Here is a 24,049-nt window from a genome sequence, read left to right as displayed (position 1 = left end):
ACTTGGAAGGTAAAGTAATAGATTAGATTGGGAAAAGTATTACGAAGTTGGCTTGGCTCCCATCTCTTCACAGTAACCCTGCTTTGAGTTAATATATGAAAAATATATTATTCTGGAATTTGTTTTTTACATATACCACACACACACATTTAACTTATTTAAAGAATACTCAATGTAACATTTTAATCTCTGTAACTGTTGTTGCTGGGTGTAGTTAACTGTGGATTGAGACAGCTGTGACTACAATAGCGGATTGGCAGTACTCTACTCAATGTTTTGGGATTCTGTAGATAAATACGCACCTCAAACAATATTGGGAAAAAATGAGAAAATGCAATTCATATGCAGAATATCACATCACTCTATTTTTCTTCACAATGCCTCAATAAAATAATACTTTTGTCACAAATTCACAAGGCTCACTGATACCAGATTAGCTCTGCAAAGAGTAAGGATTACTTCATTTTATTCTACTCCATTTAGTGTTTCATCCGGTCCACATTTTGAATGTGTTCTTATCTATTTCCTAAAATATCACAATAATTTTCTACCATCTCTGTTAGGAAATGAGTCAAAGTAAGACTTTAGGGAATGATTTTTTAAGTCCCCCTCCCACCCCAATCTTTCTTTAAGAGCTGATAACAGAGGTGGGTTAAATTAATGCATTCTCACCTTCAATAATGGGAAAACTGGCCAAGAAGGCTAAATACAGCAGCCTTAGTAGAATGGCTGTAACACCTAAATACTGCTGCAGAGTTATTTTTAGTGGAAATATATTTTTTTAACGGACTTAAAGAAAATTCAAATGTTTTTACTATTCCAGTACAGTAAAGACATATGCATGCTCACAGACAAAACTCTGCTTACAATTTCAGAAAGCTCACAGACCTCCATCACTACTGAGTGGTTCTTGAAGAATTCCCAAATTGTAATCTTAGAACAGAAGAAACGTAACAGCGTTTCTACAAGATTTTAAAGCGTTGAAGAAATAGTTTAGCAAGAGGGAAGATGGTTAAAAATTCCTTTATATTTAATTTTAAACAGGTTGTTTTAAAAGAATCAGCATGTATTCAGTTTAACCCATCAGTACCCTGAAGTGACTTGTAAAAAGCTAAAAGCCATAGTTTGGTTTTCAAAGAACCAGTTAATTTTTAAAACACTAGCCTACTGGGAAAGTCGATCTCAAAAATATCAACAATGTATGCCCATGGAGAGCTCTTTAAAATACACTTCTGAAAGCAGCTTATACTGACTTTCTCTAGGACAAAAAAGCTTTAAAGGGTGACGCAGGTTTACACCTGGTTTATATTTAATACTACTCAACTTCAGAATTTAATGAAAAGCTAGGTGGATTATTTCCCAAAGGAATACTACTATAAAATTTATGAAAAGTGCTACACCTTCACCATTTTCCACACCTTCGAAAACAGCTCATGTCAAAACCCAAAATATCCACACCTCAGGGACACACGTTGTTTCATGTATCATGTAAATATGTAATCTCACTGAGGGAAGGGTCAGTGTATTTTTGGAACTAAGACCTGATAAAACATAATCGGTATTATTAAAAATGCTTTATAACAAGTCTTGTGAAGGAATCACTTTATGAAACTATTGCTTTTTCTTTCACTACCAGTTAACATCAATGTACTTTTACCTTATAAATATACCCAAACTCAAGTGTTTTGTTTAATTCATAAAAATCTAATTTGGATCCAAAAGACATCCTGCATTAAAAGCCAAAGTTGGGCCACTCTGTGCTCTGAAACCAGCTATCAGCCAAACGTTCCCTTTAGTCCCCCTGGAAAATCTGAGCTACATAATGCAAATACATCTACTCATAAAGTGTATATCAGCAAGAGGATCACTACCCATACATGCGTCGTTATTGCAAATTCTCCCTGAGTTAGGTTGGCAATTAGACTTTCAAAGTAAACTGAATAATACATATCTGAATATAACAAACAGTATTATCTCTAATATGACTACACAGTCATACACCAGAAGCCAGAAACTTGTCTATGTATTTTACCTATTCCAATCCATGACACATATGCCCCAAAAGAAAGTAGCTTGCTTTAAAAAGCAAACAAAAAAAAATTAGATTCTATTAAGCAAACAACCCCACAAAATGACATTCTAAATTCATAATAATTATACAGTCTTCATACTTTGGAATGTGTTCCAAAACATTTCATATTACCAATTAGATCTCCTTATTTCCATTAGGACCTCATTACCACCTGCGCTGAGAAATACATTCCAAAATTTGGTTACGAGAAACTTAAAAAAAAAAAAAAACTCTGAAAATAACTGTATTAGAAAAAATCATTTCAAAGGACATTTTAGACAAAAATCTTAATAAAGCAATGTTAAGAAGGCTAGAAAACATGCTCTAAAGAAACACAGAAAGCCTGAATTTTAATTTATGTGATACACTACACAATGGCATTAGTATAACACTGAACAAGAGTGTTAGAAACAGGAAATTAATTTCAACAGTGATGGTGTATATTATGTTAAACTCACATATGCTGAGAATTAGAAGGCTGAAGCATTAGAAAGAACTATTTTTATTAAGGAAGAAGTTCACCCAATCCAATCAATTTGCTCACAGTTGACCAAACTTACTTAACATATTCAAGAAGAAAATCTTGAATGGACATAATAAAAGCATATGTCTCTAATTTTAATTTAGTTCTTAATTTAAAACAAATTTATAATATATAAAGCTTAGACACAGAATGAAAGATGAAACCGCATGAACCCTATATTCTAAATTATACTTTTTAAAGAAAAGCTACATACCTGAATCATAAAGGTTTCTTTTACATCTTCCTCTAAAATCATTTGAATTATATGAACAAATAGAGTACTGAAGTTTGGTAAGGATAAGTCACACTGACAAAGAATGGCAAATTTAAAATGAATGCATGTTGTATTTTGGACAAATTCCATTCAATGGAATAAAATAATTGACTACCATAATTTTCTTCTTTTTAAATTTAAGCAAGTTCATTGAAGTAGTATATTCGTACATCATGTTTGCAAAATAAGGTGCTTATAAATATGAACTCAATAAGTTTTATTTTAAAAGTACTGTTTTCAATCCCAGTAATTAAATAATGATGTTCTCTAAGGCAAAAGTGGTTTTACCATTAGAGGGTCTACAACCTAAGTGCAAATAAGTTATGCCCAAGGCCGTCTGCATAAAAACATAGGGGGTAAAAAATAAAATTTAGCAACTTTTAGGTAAGATTTGGAAAGTGACACGTTCCCTCCATATACTTCTAACAAGTAAGCAAACTTCCATCTCTAAGAAAAGGAACCACTCACATTACCTGCAAACAAGAAGCAAGAATGAAGAAAGTCAGCATTTCCTAAGGCCTTGAAATTAAGTTTCTTTTGCATTCATTTATAATTAAAAAAAAAAAAAAATAATAACAATAAAGTTAGACCATGGATATCCAATGCAACAAATGCCCCCAAATGCCTTTGGGATAAATCAAACCAAAGGAACACAGAGAATGTTTTTCAGTGTAACTTAATTCCAGGGTTAATTGAAATGAAAGCTATTTTGTGCCAGAATTAGTAGAATGATTTTACAGTGAAGGTCAAATAGGCTGAAGTGAAGATGTTCTTAACAAACAGCAAAAGATTTTTGTTTTGCTTTGAAAGAAACAGCTAATAAAAAGTTCTCCAAACTTACTGATTTTTTGTTTTCCTTTTTTTCTTTTACTGTAGCTTTATTCAGTAGGGAGTGGCAAGTTGCCTACAGAACAGAGATGAGCACAAACAAGTCACAGCACCAACTACATACAGCAACAAAAACAATGTTGGCTTGTACATAAAATTACACGATAAAATGTTACACAAATGGAATCAACAAAAAATTAGAAATCAACTGAATTTTGAGGGATGAATTTTAATCCTGGATTTTAATTTTTATTACACTTTAAGCCAAAGCACTAAATAAATAGTAAGAAATGTTGAGACTCAATCATATCTACTATTTCTGGCTAAAAATCACAGAAAAGCTCTCACCAAGCAGATTTGAGGGTATTAAATATTTGTATTTTAGTTAATTCCTAGCTTGTAATAAATTTTATATAAAATGTTTGTTTATAAGTAGATCACACACTAAAAACACTTCTATGTGTCTACATAGTTTTTCTTGACATGTAAAATACTTCTCTGTGTATCCTTCAATTGACTTAAAATTCCTTTTTCGATATCTGGAATTTAATTAAAATTCTACTGATTAAAAAATTAAAAATTAAATGACTAGGTACAATAGAAATTTCACTTTAAAGATTTTAAATTAAAAACTCTTAGTCTCTTTCTCTTAAGAATGATTACTCTTAAAATTCCATACATTTTCAATTTACAGGCTACTTTCCTGGAATGGTTCTAGTAAGGGGAAGTTAAAAGTTATGCAACATTTGGGAGAAAAATGTTATCAGCTCAACTAGAAATAAGCATTATTTAATATGAAAGTGAAGAAACTGCAGAGAAACTTACTGAATAAAACTGTGTGCCTGTTTAAAATTTTTACATATTACAGCTAACCATTTATTAGAATGTCTCAAACAACAACAACGACGACAAAAAACATAAAGACATTGGTTTCACCTCTCAGAGCTCCTTCTAGGCTAAAGAATTCTTTTAAAATTAAAAGATGCCTGACTGGAATAGATTAGGTAGAACAGTTGCTTTTAAATCTAAAACATTTTCTAAGCCAAATTAGGATTTGTCCTAATCCACTGATACAGAGCACCTTATTCTAGCAATTCTAGGTAATCCACAGTAGAACCCATAAAAATTTGGGCTTAAGATTAGTTCGACATTCGTCCATCCATCAATCCATTCATCCAAGCAATTACTGCGCACCTACATGTCGGACACTGTTCTGGAGGCTGGGACACAGCAGTAAGCTAAAAGGACACAGTTCCTTATCTTATGGAGCTTTGGTTCTAACTTCAGATTTACACACAAAAACCCTGTTGTTGTTAGGTGCCGTCAAGTGGATTTCTGAATCATAGTGACCTTATACGACAGAGTAGAACTGCCTCAAAGGGTTTTCTAGGCTGTAATCTTTACAGGAGCAGATCTCGTTAGGTTTTTCTCCTGCAGAGCTGCTGGGTAGGTTTGAGCCACCAACCTTTTGGTTAGCAACCAAGCACACTTAACCGTTGTGCCACCAGGGCTCCATACAAAAGTGCTAGTATATCACAAAAATGAAGTTTTATAGTTTTTTTTTTTTTTTCCAATTTTGGTATATAACCATTCTTTATAGGCTTAAAAAAATTATGTACTGGGAAAAACAGGACATTTATTTAGTATCATAATGTTTAGCTCTTCCTTAGAATTCTCTTATTATAACTTAAGAGAAACTACATTCTAGGAATCCTTTTCTCTTTATTCCAAAACTATCAGGAGAAAAAGTAGAGACGTACATGAGAAAATGGCTTAATGACAAATCTGACACATATTCACAGTTGGCCAGTCCTGTATAACTTTAACCCGAAGTCCACAGAGGAAAGCATATAAAATAATAGAGCTAGTTAAAGCATGATTTGAAAAAGGCTTAACAGACAAAATATCAGCTCAACTGAAAAGAGCTGAAGCTCAGAGAAAATTTATTATCTAGAAATATACTCACTTAGCTTTCAAATTTTCCCCAATAGATCCCAAAGCAGGAGCCATGTTTACTAGGGAAAAAAAACACACCACGATCTACTACTATCTATCCCTCCCAGCAGAACATAAACGCACAAAGGTACCATTATGTTAGAGCCAAAACCAAAAGGGCACAAAAAGCCAGAGGAGGGAAGATGAATAAAAACAAAAGAGCGAACCAAAGGGAAAAAAATACATTCGGAAGAAGACATGATGAAAGAGTATCTTGAGATCAAAACTTTTCTTTCTTTTTTAAATTAGTGACTGTAAAATTCCATTATCGGTCACTTACTAAAAAATGAAACCTTATTCATAAACAGCATACAGTTGCTCCATAGTACCATACGTTCCTACAATGTTAAGTTTACCTAACACTTCAAAACAATGCACTGATACAGGATTTATGTTCTTAAAGAGAATAACTTTACGTGAAATTTTAATATGATAGCTCAGGTCTGTTATTAAGATAATGCAGGATACTTTATTTTAGTGCTCTAAAAAAGCACAACACATGGTGTGTAATAAGTCACTTGGGGGGGATTTATTCCTTCATTAACTATTTCCTAAGTACTTTCTAAATTCCAAGCCCTGGTTTTCACTAAGGTTTTATCCTTTATTAGGATCATGGTCTCAAATTGGTATCCAGTTTGCTGATCATAAATATTTTTTGTTCAGAATGACAACCACCTGAAAAATTTCTATCAAAATCTACTAAACCATGTAATCAGGTAGTCAGTCCCCATTCACTTTAACCAACTGAAGTCAAAGCCAATGTCATTTTACAAACCAGTTTGCTCTCTTAAGAACAGTTACTACTAGGCAACCAAGAAGTCCACCCAGACTATTTTTAATGTGCGTTCACTATTTCTCACCTGCCCAGTTTTATAAACATAAAATTACTAAATTAGATTTAAAGAGAAAACTGAGTAAGATCCAAACTTAAGATATCATGTATTGTATTAAGTTTCATAAAATAACTATACAACCTTCCAGCCTCAGAGTTAACCAGCTGAAAAAATTATGTAGGGCTAAGTTTCCTTGAGCTTTTTTCAAAAGGCAGAAACAGTCATGATAAATTGAGACTTAATGCTAAGCAGGCTTTATCATCTATGTATAAGTTGTTTTTTTTTTTTAAATAGCTACAGCAGATACATCTTTATAAATAGCAATGGGGAAAACCTTCACACAGAGCAGCCTGAAACAGCTTTTTAAAATGGTGATTTCACTGGTGCTGCTAAGGTCTCTAAGCAACCAAAGCCCTGTGCTAAAAACAAATGGCTGGGGATGGCTCTGCAAAGAAAGAGAGGCAAAGGTATGGGTTTTGGTAAATAAGTAAAATTCTTCCCTTATACCCACCCTGTCCCTAACTCCAGACCCACTAACGTTTCTTCCTGAATCACAATTCACACAGGCTAATGTGGACGACGGCTCAGGACTAGGCAGTGTTTTTTTCTGTTGTACACAGGGTCACTACAAGTCAAACTGACTCAATGACAACAACAACGTGGATACGCATTAACCTTTCTTAGAATGAATAAAATCATTTCTAAAAATGCGTATGTAATTCAAAAACACAGTCAAGGCCATAAAAGGACACAGACCTAATTCCTGCAACAAGAAGGGGGTGACTATGGACATCAAACTCACAAGCATTACTTGCTGTGCTAGTATAAGTAGCACTCTACATAAAATAAACAGAACAACGAGTCTGTCCTGGGAAAACCTGATATAAACACATCCTAATGAGGAAACCAAAATGAGAGATCAAGCATTTCATAACCCAAAAAGCAAGAAGTAGACTTGCCTCATTTGTGAAAGATCTGATAATTAATTTTGGAAAAGTAACAAACAATTCTGTAACATATTTCAACTGCAGCCATCATACCCAATAGATTAGTGCAGTTTAAATTTGCTCCCAAAGCAAGGAAATTAATAATTTCAAAGTATTCCCTCAAAATACTTTAACATACCTCCTAAGCAATATTTATGTTTATTCAAAGCCAATTCCAACAATAATTCTTAATGTATTACTCATCCAAACTGACCAGTCAACCATCCACTAACAGCTAAATCCCTCTTTGGTGAAGTATCCTTCATAATTTAGCTTTGAACTCATAGTGGTAATTTCTAACTTTAAGCATACCTGATATAAACAGTGGCACACACTTCGAAGTTGAGGGGGGAACTCCGAGGAGGAACTGATGATGGCATGAAAGAACTTTTCAGTCATCTGAAGGAGATTCCGCTGGTTTTCTTCAAGGCTTTCTGACTGTTCTAACCTACCAAAAAAACAAAAAAAAAAAGGTAAAATCAAACAGTTGGTTTAAAAAAAAAATCACTCCTTAAAAAAGATTCGTTAATAGACATTCAGCTAAACAGTGTATGGACCTTGGTGGTATCCTGATTTGAACTATAAAAACTGTTCTGTTTTGTTTTTTTTAAAGGGCAATTTTGAGACAACTAGAAAAGATTTAATAAAAAAAATTAGTCTTAGGAATTATTTTGAATTTTAGTGGGTGTGATAATAATAACTGGACATATATTTTTAAGTCCTTATCTGTTGGAAACATGATTTCTGGGATATGATTTAAAATTCCTGGGAAGGGGATGGGAGAAGAAGGGAAAACACAAACAGCAGAATGTTGATGCTGTGAAAGTGGCACACTGAGGATTACATTGTTAGATTATGTTACTAAATTAAACATACATTATTTGAAAATATTTAATCAAAACAATTTATACAGAACAAATGAGGTCGTGCTATTTTTCTTCTTCCTTTAGCAACTAAAGTTCTTACTGTGACTTATAGATCTCACTGTTCTCAAATATTACTTGGTTTCGCAGGGAGGCGGAGCCAACATGGTGCTACAGACAGAAGCACCCCGCTGTCCCTCCACAGCAAAGACCCGAAAACTAAGTAAAACAGATAAATGTCAATCCTGGAACCCTAAGTGGCAAATGAGGCGATGACCCAACACCGAACGGAGTAAGAAACTGGCAGAGGAAAGAGAACGAGGAGAGATACAGAGTGGAAGTTCCCTATCAGCTAATGCAGCACCGATTCACGATTGGCGGACAGGGACTAGGAAAGCAGCTTCACAGAGCTCCCAGCAGGAGACAAAGTACCCCGTAACCAGCACTTCACACTCTCCCATCCTCTCCCTTTCATCCCCCTGCTAGGCCTCTGCTGCTTCCCAGGCCGGGAGGCCCTGGCACTATCCCACTTGGATTTTCCCCGCCCACACTGGCCAGCTCCTTTGGTGCCATTTTCCTGTTGGCTATTCTTGCTTTTTTCACGCTTCTTTTGGTTTCTTCCCTCTCTCTCACCCCCGCTTCTCCCTGTCTCTCAAACACCTGGCTCTGTGTGCCATCTCCGCTTCCTCCAACAGGCTCTGAAGTGCCGCTTGGCTGGGGAGCCGCTTCCCTAGTCCGCGCCGCCATGCTGGTGAGATCCCCGGGGCCATTTTTTTTTTTCTTTTTGTTTCTTCATGTCTTGGTTTCTCGTCTCTCTACTTACCTTCTTTTTCTGTCTCCTGAATACCTAGTGCTGCACCCATCTCTGCCCCTTCTAGACAGGCTCTAACTACGTGGCTTGGGAACCACTTCCCTGGTTCGTGCACCTAAGCCAGTGGACTCCCTTGGGGATTTTTTTTTTTTTTTTTCTCGTCTCGATTTCCTGTCCCTACCATCTTTCCCCTTTTCTCCTGAACATCTGGCACCATGCACCATCTCTGCTCCTTCTAGACTGGCTATGCAGTGCTGCACCGCTGGGGAGCTACTTCCCTGGTCCGTGCCACCACACCGGTGGGCTTCCTCAGGGCATTATTTTTTCCTTTTCCTTTCTCTCTTCTTTTCTCGATTTCTTGTCACCCTCTACCTTTCTTCCTTCCTCTTCTCCCGAACACCTGGTGGCGTGTGCCATCTGTGCTCCTTCCTGACGTGCTGTACAGTGCCACTCAACTGGGGACTCGCTATCACAGTTTGCATCACCATGCTGGTGGGATCCCTGGTGCCATTTTTTTTTTCTTTTTTTCTTCATTTCTCGGTTTCTCTTCTCTACTTTCTTTTCCTGTCTCCTGAATTCCTGGTGCTGTGTGCCATCTCTGCCCCTTCTAGATAGTCTGTGCAGTGCTTAGTGGCTTGGAAGCCACTTCCCTGGTCTGTGCCACCAAGCCAGTGGGCAACCTTGGGGATTTTTTTTTTTTTTTTTTGTATTTTAGATGAAGGTTTACAGAACTAGCTTCTCATTAAAGTTACTACACACATTGTTTTGTGACATTGGTTACCAACTCCACAACATGTTTATACTCTCCCTTCTCAACTTTGGGATCCTTATTACTATCTCTCCTGTCCCCTCCTGCCTTGTAGTCCTTTCCCCTGGGCTGGACTCATTTAGTCTTGCTTTGTTTTATGGGTCTGTCTAAACTTTGGCTGAAAGGTGAACCTCAGAAGTGACTTCGGTACTGAGCTAAAAGGGTGTCTGGGCACCATACTCTCAGGCTTTCTCCAGTCCGTCAGACTAGTAAGTTTGGTCTTCTTTTGTGAGTTAGAATTTTGTTCTACATTTTTCTCCAGCTGTCTGGGACCCTCTATTGTGATCCCTGTCAGAGCAGTCAGTGGTCGTAGCTGGGCACCATCTAATTGTACTAGACTCAGTCTGGTGGAGGCTGTAGTAGTTGTAGTCCATTAGTCCCTTGGACTAGTCTTTCACTTGTCTTTAGTTTTCTTCATTCTCCCTTACTCTCGATGGGATGAGACCAGTGGAGTATCTTAGATGGCCACTCACAGGCTTTGAAGACCCCAGACGCTACTCACTAAATTAGAATGTATAACTTTTTTTATATATAAACTATGTTATGCCAATTGAGCTAGATGTTCCCCATCCCCACAGCCCTCAACCCAGTAATTAGGTCTCTCTCAGGGGACTTATTGATGTATTTGTAGAGGTTCCATGACCTTGCCTTGTTCAAGTTGTGCTGGCTTCCCTGGTATTGTGTACTGTCTTACCCTTCACCGAAGTTACCTCTTATCTATTGTCTAATTAGTGTTTTTCCATCCCCACCCCTCCCCTCCCTCATAAGCATCAAAAATTGTTTTTTTTTTGTGCGTGTAAACCTTTTCATGAGCTTTTATAGTAGTGGCCTCGTACAGTATTTGTCCTTTTGTGATTGACTTATCTCACTCAGCATAATGCCCTCCAGATTCATCCATGTTGTGAGATGCTTTGCAGATTCATCACTGTTCTTTACCGTTGCATAGTACTCCATCGTGTGTATGTACCGTAACTTGTTTATCCATTCATCCGTTGATAGGCATCTAGGTTGTTTCCGTTTTTTGCTATTGTGAACAATGCTGCAATAAACATGGGTGTGCATGTGTCTATTCATATTACGGCTCTTATTTGTCTCAGCTATATTTCTAGGGATGGGATTGCTTGGATCGTATGGTATTTCTATTTCTAGCTTTCTAAGGAAGCACCATATCACTTTCCATAGTGGTTGTACCATTCTGCATTCCCACCAGCAATGCATAAGAGTTCCAGTCTCCCCCAGCCTCTCCAATATTTGTTATTTTCTGTTTTTTTGATCCATGCCAGTAATGCCGGGGTGAGACGGTATCTCATTGTGGTTTTGATTTGCATTTCTCTAATGGCTAGTGATCATAAGCATTCCCTTGTGTCTGTTAGCTGCTGCAATGTCTTTTTTGGTGAAGTATCTGTTCATTTGCTTTGCAACCCTGGGGATTTTTTTTTGTCTGTTCTTTATTTCTTGTCTCTACCATCCTTCCCTCCTTTTCTCCTGAACGCTTGGTGCTGTGTGCCATCTCTGCTCTTTCTAGACAGACTATGAAGTGCCGCGTCACTAGGGAGCCACTTCCCTGGTCCACACCACTCCCTTGGGTTTTTTGTTTTTTTTTTCCTTTGCTCTATTTCTTGTCTCTTTCTACTATGCTTCCCATCTTTTCTCCTGAACACCTGGCACTGTGTGCCATCTCTGCTCCTTCTAGACAAACTGTGCAGTGCCACGTGGCTGGGAGGCCACTTCCCTGGTCTACACCACCACACCAGTGGGCTCCCTTGGAGTACTTTATTTTTCTTCTTCTTTTCTTTCCTCAATTTCTTGTCTCCCTCTACCTTCCTTCCTTACCCTTCTCCTAAACACCTGGCATCATGTGCCATTTCCACTCCTGGACAAGCTGTGCAACACTGCTTAGCTTGGGATATACTTCTGGAGGGCTCCCTTGGGGTATTTTTTTTCTTTCTTCTTTCTTTTCTCAGTTGCTTATCTCTATCTCTCTTCCCTTCCTTCCTCGCCCAACCACCTGGCATCTTTTTTTTTTTGTTTCTTTTCTCTTTACATTCTTTCCATTCCTTTCTCCTGACCACCTAGCTGCCTCTGCCTTTCTCTCCTCCCCCTCTTTTTTTTTTTTTTAAATCTAGCTTCTTATCTCTCTCTCCCTTCCTTTCTTTCCTTTCTCCTGCTCATCTGGGTGGGTATGCTGTATCTGCTGTCCCTTCCTGACGGGCTGTGCCTCACCACTTGGCTAGAAAGTCACTGGCACATGGCCTCCCCACGCCACTCCAACGGCAGGCTCCCTAAGCACTTTTTTTTTTTTTGCTTCTTTTTCTTTCTCCTCTTTCTCTTTTTTCCCACACCTACTTAGCACCACACATCACAATCTCTCCTCCTTCCTATCTGCACTGTGCACTGAACATTGTACCCTCAAGAAGCACGGTCTACTGGAACCTGCCCTGCACTGACCCCTGGCCCTGCTCTGCTGGTCCCAGTGCGTGCCACAAAGAGCCCATCCCTGTCCCTCCCCTGCTGCACCATAGCTGAGTAACTGGCCCTGCCCATTGGACCAGGTGGGGAGAAGTATCATGCCCACAGAGAAGCAAACAACAAAGAACACCTAGCCCACCTGCTCAGACATATCTAAATAAAATATTACTTGCTTTCTTTTTAACACCAGATCCCATGAATCTTCTTGAAATTCTCTTTCCCTCAGCTTCATGACCCCTGTATTGCCTACCTGGTTCTACCCTGTTTCTGTGCTTAGTTTTCTGGGTCAGCTTCCTCTTCTTAAAATTGTGGGACAGTAACCCCCACTGGAAAACCCTGGTGGCATAGTGGTTTAGTCGCTATGGCTGCTAACCAAGAGTTTAGCAGTTCAAATCCGCCAGGCGCTGGTTGAAAACTCTACAGGGCAGTTCTACTCTGTTTGATAGGGTCGCTATGAGTCGGCATCGACTCGACAGCAGTGGAGTTTTTTTGTTTTGTTTTGTTTTAATCCCCACTGAAGGAACCCTAATAGTGCAACGGTTAAGCGCTTGGCTGTTAACTGAAAGGTCAGCATTTCAAACCCACCAGCCACTCTATGGTAGAAAAAAAAACTGGCAATCTGTTTCCATAAATATTACAGCCTAGAAAACCCTATGGGGCACTTCTACTCTACCCTACAGGGTCACTATGAGGGGAATCGACTCAACTGCACACAACCACCACTACTACCTCCCACTGGCCTTTTCCCTAAACTCTTTCGGCTTCAATTATCCAGCTCTATGTAAATGACTCAAATCTTCTAACTACCAGGTCTATATTTTCTTTTTAATTATAAACTATTTCCAACATATTAAAAATAATAAAATACTTGTGTATTCACCACTAAGATTTAACAAATATTAACAATTATTATATTTCTTCAATTTCTTTCGTTGTTTAGAAATGTTACAAGAGCTACAGCTAAAGATCAAATCCCATCCCATTCCCCTCCATTTCCAGCAGCATTAACAATCCTCAAGTAAAGAATTCTTCCAATTTGTATTTCTCTATGTGTATGTCCTCACAAAGATATTAAACACATTCTTGCACACATATACATGTATGTGTTTTTCAAATTTTCCTAAACTTTGATTCCCAGTATTGTGTGGTTGTCTTCCATTTTGTGATCTGATGTAATTATCCTATGTGTTGTAGGTCTTAACCTCTATGTTGTTAATGAGGCAGGATTAGAGGCAGTTATATTAATGAGGCAGGACTCAATCTACAGGATTAGAGTCAAACTCTTCTGAGATATAAAAGAGAGAAGGGAGCAGAGAGCAAAGGGACCTCATACTACCAACAAAGAGGGGCCAGGAACAGAACATGCCCTTTGGACTCAGGGACCCTGTGCGAGAAGCTCTTAGACCAGAGGAAGATTGATGACAAGGACCTTCCCCAAGAGTGACAGAGAACTCCTAAACTCTGAGAGGATAAATTTCTATTTGTTAAAGCCATCCACTTGTGGTATTTCTGTTATAGGAGCACTAGATAACCAAGAGAAGTAGTTTGCCTTGAGGGCAGGCCTTTGGTACAGAGAACAGAATACTATGGGCATATTCCTTGGGATTATTTCAAAATGGCTACTTTTCCTCTGATCTGCATAGTGAGAACCTGGTGGTGCTCCTGGAGGTAAAACTCACAGAAGTATACGGTCCCCCTAAAACTGGGCCCCTAGGAATTTTAACTCTCAGACTAGTCTACATTTCGCCTCGAGCAGTTTATCGATTACTGTTCAATTGTTCTATCAGTTACTGGCTCCAGTGGGTTCTGCTGCTAGTAAGCTGTGATTTTCTGTATTCACCTGTCTCTGGTTTTTGGAGCAGTGGCTTCCCTTTGATCTCAATTCTCTGACGGGTCTAAGGAGTTGCTGATTTTCGGTTTTTCAGTGTTTTTCTTGTTGTGAGGACAAGGGTGACAACTTCCAAGGTCTTTACATATCAGAGTGGCCCTCAGTTTGATTTTAAGCAACCTGAATATAAGAAGTTTGTCATCTAGTTCTCTTTGTTGCACCACAGAACTTAGTACAGATTTCTTTCAGGCAGTTAGTTTACTCGTTAGTCATTTTTCAATCTTTAGAAAGTGAAACTGCTTGATAGTAATAAAATATAAGATGGCTTTAGAAGAATATTGCCTTTAAATTTTAAATTATAACTATTTAACTATTTTAACAAAATTGGCTAATTTAGTGCTGGCTTTTCAATTAGAAATTACAATTGATACTTCAGCAAAGGCAAGGTCAAAAATACCAGTTGATATAAAGTTGCTGAATAATACTTATTTAGGAAGAGCAACCATCAAGAAGCCCTGAACTTAGCTTAAAAAATATGACCTTAAGGTGCTAACTGAATGGAAGACAGGCAAGAGAACGTTATCATGTGCCTTTTAAAAGCAAGCATAAGATAACTGGGTAAAATCATTCATTCAACAAATATTTATGAGCAGTAAGCCAGATACCATGCTCAACGCTCAAGAAAAGATATAAAAGATCCCACCGTCTGGGGGGGATTCATATAATAAATGATTACAATTTAGTGTTAAAATGATGGCGTGTGTGTGAAACATACTATGAAGAACAGAATAAAGATGACTTCTTTGCTCATGTGTAGTGTGTATATATTGGGGGGCATACGGTGACAGTAGAGAAAGCTTCACAGATGGTGATTTTTAAATGGCATCTTGCATTACCTCTTTGCCTCCTTCCCTTCTCCGAAGGCACTCCTCACTATAGGAGGAGTGAGTTAGAAAAAGTTAAGCATGCTCAGTTCAGTGCTGTCCTCTCCGACCTGGGCTATGTCTCTCTGCAGAGAAGATGTATTCTGATCTTCCCTCTACTTGTGAGGTAAAGAGCCTGACAGCCCCTGTGAGGGAAGTCTGTCATTACTCAGCTGTGCTAAGAACAGGGTAGATGAGAATATTTGAAGGTGAAGTATTAGCAAGCCTTTCTGCCCACAGGATCTAAAGTCATAGTCTCTAATAAATTTTATCCGAAATAGATATGATATTTATTTCTGGTACCCTCCCCCCTTTCTCCTATCCTTTCTGGTTTTGAAGTTGGGCAAGGAAGAGAGGTATTATTTATTAGGCATCTCCATTCCCATGTACTTAAAAATGAAAAAAACATGTATATATGTCATTGGGGTTAAACAGTACATATGAAAGAATGGTAAGAGGTAAGGGTGGATTATAGCTAGACTACAAGGCAAAGGACTCTGAACTTTATCTTGCAGTCAACGAAGAACTAAGAACTAAGAAAGAACGTGACCAAAAATTTTGTTTCAGAAGAATAAGTCCTACAGCAAATCACCTGAAAACAACAAAGACCAAATGCTGGGACAATGATTAGAGGGCTAAATAAACTATGATATAGTCAAACTATGAAAACATTATAGTTAAAAAGAACGCGATTGATCTTTATACACTGACATAGGAAGATCTAAGACAGCTGGTTAAGTTAAAAGAAAATCAAGTTGAAAAACCATGTATACTATATGCTACCATTTATATTAAGCACATACACATTACAATACACATTTTCTTTATATGCAAATGCACGGAAAAAGGGCATAAAAACAGACTAAACCAGTAACAGTACTACATCTCTGGAGGGACTAGAGGTGGTAGTCAAAGATGCCTTTAATGTCATCTGTAATGTGTATTTGTACATAACTTTTATAATTAAAAACTAATTTTCAGAGTGAAGAGGAGAAACTACGAGGGCCTTGCCTCAAACAGTGGTAGTGAAAACAGGGAGAGCAGTTGTATAGAAGAGGACTGACAAACCTGGTAGGATCCACTTCAAAGCTAACATGTTGCCAGTCAGAGGATGTGATCACAATTCTTAGTAAAGGATCCAGGAGTTTTTGTAGGTAGGTAGCACCATATACCTAAAGAGATGCACAAGTAGGAATTTATTATGTCTGCTTCATATATTTTCAGGAAAGAAGACGCTCCACTCTGTACGTACTGTACATAATCATTGTTTGGTGTGTCCATACATAAAAAGATGAACAGATACAAACCTTGAAACAGAATGTCATTATTTTACTGGCCAAGCTGTTGCCTCGGAAAAGCGTCTGCATGGAGTCTGCCAGCTCTACTTCCTTAGAAAACATGTTCCAGAGCAACTGGTAGAGTAAATGTCGAGAATCAAACAGGGTAACCAGAACTCGAGCTAGTTCATCCTGAGAACAAAACAAAATTGGCTTAGTGTAACCAGTTTCATTTTTTCTTCAGAAAGAAGTTGAAAACTGGCAGAAAGGCAAATCCAAAGTGGACAACCACCTGCCAAATCAAGGTAAATATTGACTGTTTAAATTTCCCCCTGGGATGTACCTGTGTACATTTGTTTACAACCTGATTGTTTATGTATCCCTGTAATAGCTGTTAAATCTAAGGATTACCTGGTAAAAGGTAACTAACAGAAGCACAGGCTTTACCAGGAATCAGAAAAACTCCAGGAGTCAGCACAAATTACATGACAAAATGAAAGAGAGTGGAAATAGAGGATTTTAGCAAATAGTTGAGTTTCATTTAACAAAGGCATTGGCACAGGTCATTTTCTTAGAAAATCAGTGAGAAGGAATGGACTTTGGTGACCAAAAAAAGCCCTACTCTCTTCTCACATAGTCAGGAAACTCAGTGAACATTTAACATGGACTGAGCAGAAAAACAACAAAAATAGAAAGACTATAGGATTTTCAAGAAACAGGAAGAGGAGGACCTGTGCAGTTGCATTCCGAACCAAGAGATCAAGATTTAGTACAAATAATGTCAGAAGTAGGACTACATGAAGAAGAACACAGCATCAGGATTGCAGGAAGACCCATTAACAACCTGTGGTATACAGATGACACAACCTTGCTTGCTGAAAATGAAGACGACTTAAACCACTCACTGATGAAGGTCAAAGACTACATACAGCCTTCAGTATGGATTATACTTGAACATAAAGAAAACAAAAATCCTCATAATTGGACCAATAAATAACATCATGATTAACGGAGAAAAAACTGAAGCTGTCCACAATTTCATTCTACTTGAATCAACAATCGACGTCCATGGAAGCAGCAGTCAAGAAATCAAACAATGTATTGCATTAGGCAAATCTGCTGCAAAAGATCTCTTCAAAGTTTTGAAAGACCAAGATGTCACTTTGATGATTAAAGTGCATCATATGCATATGAAAGCTGGATAGTGAAAAAGGAAGACAGAAAAAGAATGCGTTCAAGCTGTGTTCTTGATGAAAAATAGTGAATATATTGTGGACTGCCAAAGAACGAACAAATCAGTGTTAGAAGAAATGCAACCAGAATATTCCTTAGAAGTGAGGATGGCAAGACCTCAACTCACTTACTGTGGGTACATCACAGGAAAAGACAAATTGCTAGAAAAGGACATCATCTCTGGAAAAGTAGAGGGCCAATGAAAACTAGAGGAACGCTGAATGAGACAGACTAACAGAACAGCCACAACAATAGGCTCAAAAATACCAGTGATCACGAAGATGGCACAGGACAGGCAACTTTTGTTCTGTTATACATAAGGCTGACATGAGTCGTAGCCAATTCAGGGGCAATTAATAACAAGTTTTTGGTACACCCAAGAAAAATGATCTTATAGTAAATCACCGTTTAAGCACACATTGAGAGGATACCTAGAGGCAGCCATAAAAAAAAATTCCCTAAACCTCATGCAGTGACAACAAAGGCCAGGATCATAGCTCATGGCCCCTCTGATTCTTACCTGGTCCCAGGACTACAATAATCTGATATTTCATTATAGGAAAAGATTTGACCACCCTAACCACAGCTAATCTAGAAGCCAAAGAATTATGAAGACCTAATATTCTGTTCTATTCCCCACAGTTACATACTAAATATTTGACTAGATAAAAAATTCTACCCATCATTATATAAAGCCAAATATAATTATGAGACAGGATTCAGTTACAAAATAGAAACTATTTTTAGACTACTGTGCTACATTTTTTTTTCTATTCCAATCCCCAACCCTAAATTCTGAAAACCAGTGAAACTTTATGCACTAGAATTTATAAAACATTATTTACAAAATAGAATTAAAAAGCAAAAACTATAAAGTTCCTGGAAGATAATACAGGAACAAAATTAGGGGACCTAATTTTCAGCATAAATAGTCTATCAAACACAACTAAAAACATACAAACAACAGAAGATAATTTAGGTAACTGGGATATCCTAAAAATTAAATATTTATGCTCATCAAGACTTTACAAAAGAGTAAAAAGAGAACCTACAGACTGGGAAAAAATCTTTGGCAATGACAGATCCAACAAGGGTCTAATCTCTAAAATATATAGAAAATTGCAACAACAACAAAAAGACAATCCAATGGGGGGGGGGAAAAAAAAGCAAAGGACATGAACAGACACTTCACCAAAGAGAACATTCAGATGGCCAAAAAATACATGAAGAGATGCTTGCAATCATTAGCTGTTACCCATAACCCGCTGCTGTCAAGTCGATTCTGACTCATAGCGACCCTATAGGGCTGAGTAGAACTGCCCCAGAGGGTTTCCAAGGAGCAGCTGGTTGAATTTCATCTGCTGACCTTCTGATTAGCAGCTGAGCTCTTAACCACTGTGCCACCAGGCTCCCGTTAGCCATCAGAGAGATGCAAATCAAAACTACAATGAGATAGCATGAATGCATCTGGAGGACAAATACTGTATGAGACCACTACCGTAAAAACTCATGAAAAGGTTTGCATACAAAAAGAAACAATATTTGATGGTTATGAGGGAGGACAGGGGTAGGGGTGGAAAAACAGACAACAGATGAGTAGTACCTTTGGTGAAGAGTAAGACAGGACACAATACTGGGGAAGCCGGCACAACCTGTACAAGACAAGGCCATGGTAGCTCCAGAAACGTTCAAACTTCCTGAGGGACTGAACTGCTGGGCTGAGAGCTGTGGGGACCATGGCCTCAGGGAACACCTAGCTCAACTGGCATAAAAGAATTTATAAAGAATATGTTCTGCATTCTACCTTGGTGAGTACCATCTGGAGTCTTGGAAGCCTGTGAGTGCCCATCTGGGACACTCCACTGGTCTCACCCCTTCGGAAGCAAGGAAGAATGAAGACGTAAGAGAAGGATTAGTCCCAAAGGACTAACGGACCACAACTACTACAGCCTCCACCAGACTGAGTCCAGTACAACTACATGGTGCCTGGCTGCCACCACGGACTGCTCTGACAGGGATCACAATAGGGGGTCCTGGACAGAGCTGGAGAAAAAGGTGGAAAAAAACTCTAACTCAAAAAGAAAGAGCAAACTTGCTAGCCTGACAAAACCCTGAGAGAATCGCCCCGGGAAACCCTTTCAGCTCAGTACTGAGGCCAGTCCTGAGGTTTACCGTTCAGTCAAAGATCGAACAGGCCCATAGAACAAAACAAGACTAAAGGGGCACACCAGCCCTGGGGCAGGGACTAGAAGGTAGGAGGGAATAGGAAAGCTGGTAATAGGGAATGCACGGTTGAGAAGGGAGAGTGCTGACATGTCATGGGGTTGTTAACCAAAGTCATACAACAATGTGTGTACTGTCTGATGAGAAACTAGTTCTGTAAATCTTCACCTACAGTTCAATTAAAAAAAAAAACCTACAATGAGATGCCATCTCACCCCTGCAAAAATGGCAATGATCAAAAAACAAAACTAAAGCTGGTGAGGTGGTAGGGAGATTAAAACTCTTATATACTGCTGGTGGGATTGTAATACGGTACAACCACTATGGAAAATGGTATGGAGCTTTCTCAAAAAGCTAGAAATAGAAAATACCTTATGATCCAGCAATCTCACTCCTAGGTATGCATCCAAGAGATTCAACAGCAGTGACACGAATAAACATATGCACACCTATCCTCACTGCAGCGTTATTCACAAAAGCAAAAAGATGGCAACAACCTCAATGCCCATCAAGAGGTAAACAGACAAACTGCAGTACATACGTACAATGGAATACCACACAACTATAAAGAATAACGAGAGGTCCACAAAACATCTTACAACGTGGGTGAATCCAGAGGACATTATGCTGAGTGAAATAAGTTAATCGGAAAAGAACAAATGTTTTATGGTTCCACATAAAAAGTTAAGAATAGATATACACACAGAAAGAAACATTCTTTGATAGTTACCAGGGATGGAAGGGGGAAGGAGGGGAAATCACATCCTAGAGAGCAAAAAAAAAAAAAAAAGAGAGTAGACACTTGTTATTTTCAGTGATTGGAGAGGCAATCTCAAATATGGGTGAACCCTGCACAACTTGACCAAGGTAAATGAAGGCACTAAGAAGTACACACAAAAAAGGGACTTTGGTAAATGCTATTACATATACAACAGTAATAACAACCAAAATATATGTGTGTGGTTACATAGGTAGATATGTATGCATATATGTGTATAGGAAGGTATATGCGAGAGCATGCATGTATATGTAGAGGTTCATCTGTAGACATATGTACATACATGTTTGCGTGTGCTGCATATACGTAATAAAGCACATAGAGGGCACAGTTATGGAGACCTCCTAGACATGTCCAAACAACTCATGGGATTGGTTTACTGGGCTGAAAGGCTTAGGACCATAGCCTTGTGGGATAACTTAGTCAACTGGCATAACATAGTTCACAAAGTAAATGTTCTATATCCTAGTTTGGAAAGTAGTGCCTGGGATCTTAAAAGCTTGCTGATGATCATCTAGGATACAACTATTTGTCTCTACTCACCTGCAGCAAAACAGAACGAAGGAAACCAAAGACTCGAAAAGGAAACTAGTCCACAGGATTAACAATCCACAGCCTCTTCTAACCTAAGACCAGCAGAACCAGATGATGCCCAGCTACCACTACTGACGGTTCTGACCAGGGATACAACAGAAGGTCCCCAGATAGAATGGGAGAAAAATGTAGAACAAAACTCAAACTCCTAAAAAAGGCCAGGCCTACTAGACGGACAGAGACTAGACGAATCTCGGTGATGCTCTAAATGCCCTTTGACCTTGGTGCTGAATCTACTCCTGGAGGTCGCCTTTCACCCAAATAATATCAGCTTATAAAATAGACAATATCAACTGTGAGAAATGTGCCAATTGATCAAATACATGAGACCAAATAGTCAACATTTACCCAAAGGTAGGTGAAAAGGCAAAGAAGGGAAGGGAAGCTAGATCAACGGCAACAAAACAAACAGAATACAAAATGCTGACACGTTGTGAAAACTGTAACCAATGTCATGAACAATCCATATAAAAATTGTTAAACAGGAACCTAATTTACTGCGTAAATTTTTACCTAAAACACAGTATTTAAAAAAATAATTAAAATTTTTGAAAAGTTATCTTGTATTTTGTTCCCCTTTATATATAACTGGAAACCCTGTTGGTGTAGTGGGTAAGGGTTCAGCTGCGAACCAAAAGGTCAGCAGTTTGAATCTACCAGGTGCTCCTTGGAAACCCTATGGGGCAGTTCTACTCTATCCTATAGGATTGCTACGAGTCAGAATCGACTTGACGGTAACGACTTTGGTTTTTGGTTATATACAACTAACAGATCTGGGCTAAAGTATCTTCTCAAAATAAAGTCATAATATGTAACATTACAAATGATTCACTGTAAGCAACAGAATTACAGCTTCTTAAGACTTATTATGAAAATTACTGAGTATTTTTAGTTCTAATTACAGGTAGGTGCCAAAAAAGATCATTCAGAATAACACATTTTCAAAACAGTTGATTTTTAAACTAATCTTAGGCTTCAAGGAGACTTCAATAATTTCCTTCTCTCAGCTCCCTAGCTACAAGCAGGAGTCCATCTTCATTCATTGAACAGTTATTTACTTTGTGCCAGTCTCTAGTCCAAGAACTGGAACTACAGCAGTATACAGGACAGACAAGATCTCTGCTCTCATGAAGCTCACATTCTGATGGAATGAAAAAATAAAAATAAAAAACAAGAATTCAAATAAGATAATTTCACACAGTGAATAAATGTAGCAAAGAAAATATAACAAGACAATGTTACAGAATGACTGGGGCTAGTTTTGATTGGATGGCCAGTAAAGGCCTCACTGAGAAAGAGAAATCTGAACTGAGACTTGAATAACAAGAAGTCGGCCATTTAAAAGATCAGGAGAGACAAATTCCAGTCAGCACCAGCAGCAGCAGCAGCAGCAAGGCTCCTCTAAGGTGGAAACAAGTCTAGTATGTTTGAGGAATAGAAAGATGACATGTGTGCTTTAAGTTTAATTAACAAGAAGGAAAACAGCACGAGATGATATCAGAGATCAGGACAGGGCTGGACCATGTAGGCCAGTGTAAAGAGTATGAATTTTGCTAAAAGCTTAAAGAAAAGTCTTTGAAGGGTGTGATGATTTGTAGAATCCTATTAAAAAGTCTACAAGGAATAAGACCCTACAGCTCCTAACCAGAAACAAATCTATAGGCAGCGATAGATTATCTTACTTTTTATATAATTTACTAGACTGAATCATTTTTGGTACACTATAAACTAAATTAAGAACATTGTGAGGTTTTAGGAAAATTTTTCATTAAATTAAAAAAAAGCAGCCAAATAACCATATTATATCTTCTGTGTTTAAGAATAAGTAGCATCATAATTTCAAATGCAAATATAATGCTTACATAAAAAAAAAAAGTCTGTACAATGCATTATAGAAAAAAGAGAAGTGAACTGGAGAGTGGAAGCAGTAAAGAGGCACAAGTCTTGGATTCCAGTTCATGTGTTACTAACAACTAATTAGTTGATTTTGCCCTAATGACATCATCTAATATGTGAAGGTATCGTGAGGATGGCACAGCACTGGCCATCAGTGTTTCATTGTGTTATAAAAGGGTCACCATGAGTCAGAACCAACTCAACAGCATCTAACAACAACAACAGCAAATATATGAAGGTACTGGACCAGATCAGTAGTTTTTTACACTTGACTTTACCCAAAAGGCTGAGAAGTGATCAAATCAGTGGTCTTTAATTTTATTTTTGATCAGGTGTTTAAAAGGGATTTTTCAGTGGGATGGAATGAGGTATCATACAAGTTTAAGGGCTAGGTGCCGCAGCCCCTTCCCCCACTGTTCCTCAGTTAAGGTACCGAAAAACATAGCTGAAAACTATTCAACAAAATATCTCAAGTTTCTTCCAGCCCTAAAATTTTATCAATTCATTTAATAAACATTTATGAAACAAATATATTTTGAAGCATTTGCTACTTGCCAGGTACTCTTCTTCCCCATTTACCCAATGAACTTACCCACTGAGAACAAGGAACCACATTAGCCAGGGCCATAGCTATGGGCAGCTCTCCCTGATCACCCATCATTGTGACCAATTCGACAAGTCTCTCAAACCGATCTGCCAACACTGTTTCTGCAAGTGTGTCAAATTCTGTGCCTTGTTGGAGAATTTTTGTCAAAACTTCCATAAATGTAGCTCTTGTCTGGAGATCTTTGTGATAACCTAAACCTGATATAAAGAGATAGGTGCAAATTGACTAA

General features: G+C 38.1%; 1 protein-coding gene across 5 annotated transcripts in view; it reads right to left on the bottom strand.

Annotated features, from left to right (window-relative positions):
• The window catches only part of NF1 (neurofibromin 1), a 253,107-nt gene that overhangs the window by 106,072 nt on the left and 122,986 nt on the right, over positions 1–24,049 (bottom strand). For 4 of the 5 annotated variants that reach the window (XM_049859655.1, XM_049859659.1, XM_049859658.1 and 1 more), the window contains exons 27-31: positions 23,806–24,017; positions 16,520–16,681; positions 16,281–16,384; positions 7,823–7,958; positions 3,710–3,772 (exon numbers count right to left, since the gene is read on the bottom strand). In XM_049859655.1, the coding sequence (XP_049715612.1) occupies positions 3,710–3,772; positions 7,823–7,958; positions 16,281–16,384; positions 16,520–16,681; positions 23,806–24,017 (677 nt within the window). The remainder of the gene's footprint in view (positions 1–3,709; positions 3,773–7,822; positions 7,959–16,280; positions 16,385–16,519; positions 16,682–23,805; positions 24,018–24,049) is intronic. The other variant, XM_049859657.1, reaches the window with a different exon arrangement.

This window comes from Elephas maximus, chromosome 19 (assembly GCF_024166365.1).
Source record: "Elephas maximus indicus isolate mEleMax1 chromosome 19, mEleMax1 primary haplotype, whole genome shotgun sequence".
Lineage (NCBI taxonomy): Eukaryota > Metazoa > Chordata > Mammalia > Proboscidea > Elephantidae > Elephas > Elephas maximus.
The sequence above is the reverse complement of the archived record's forward strand: the minus strand, read 5'-3'. Positions and strand labels throughout refer to the sequence as shown.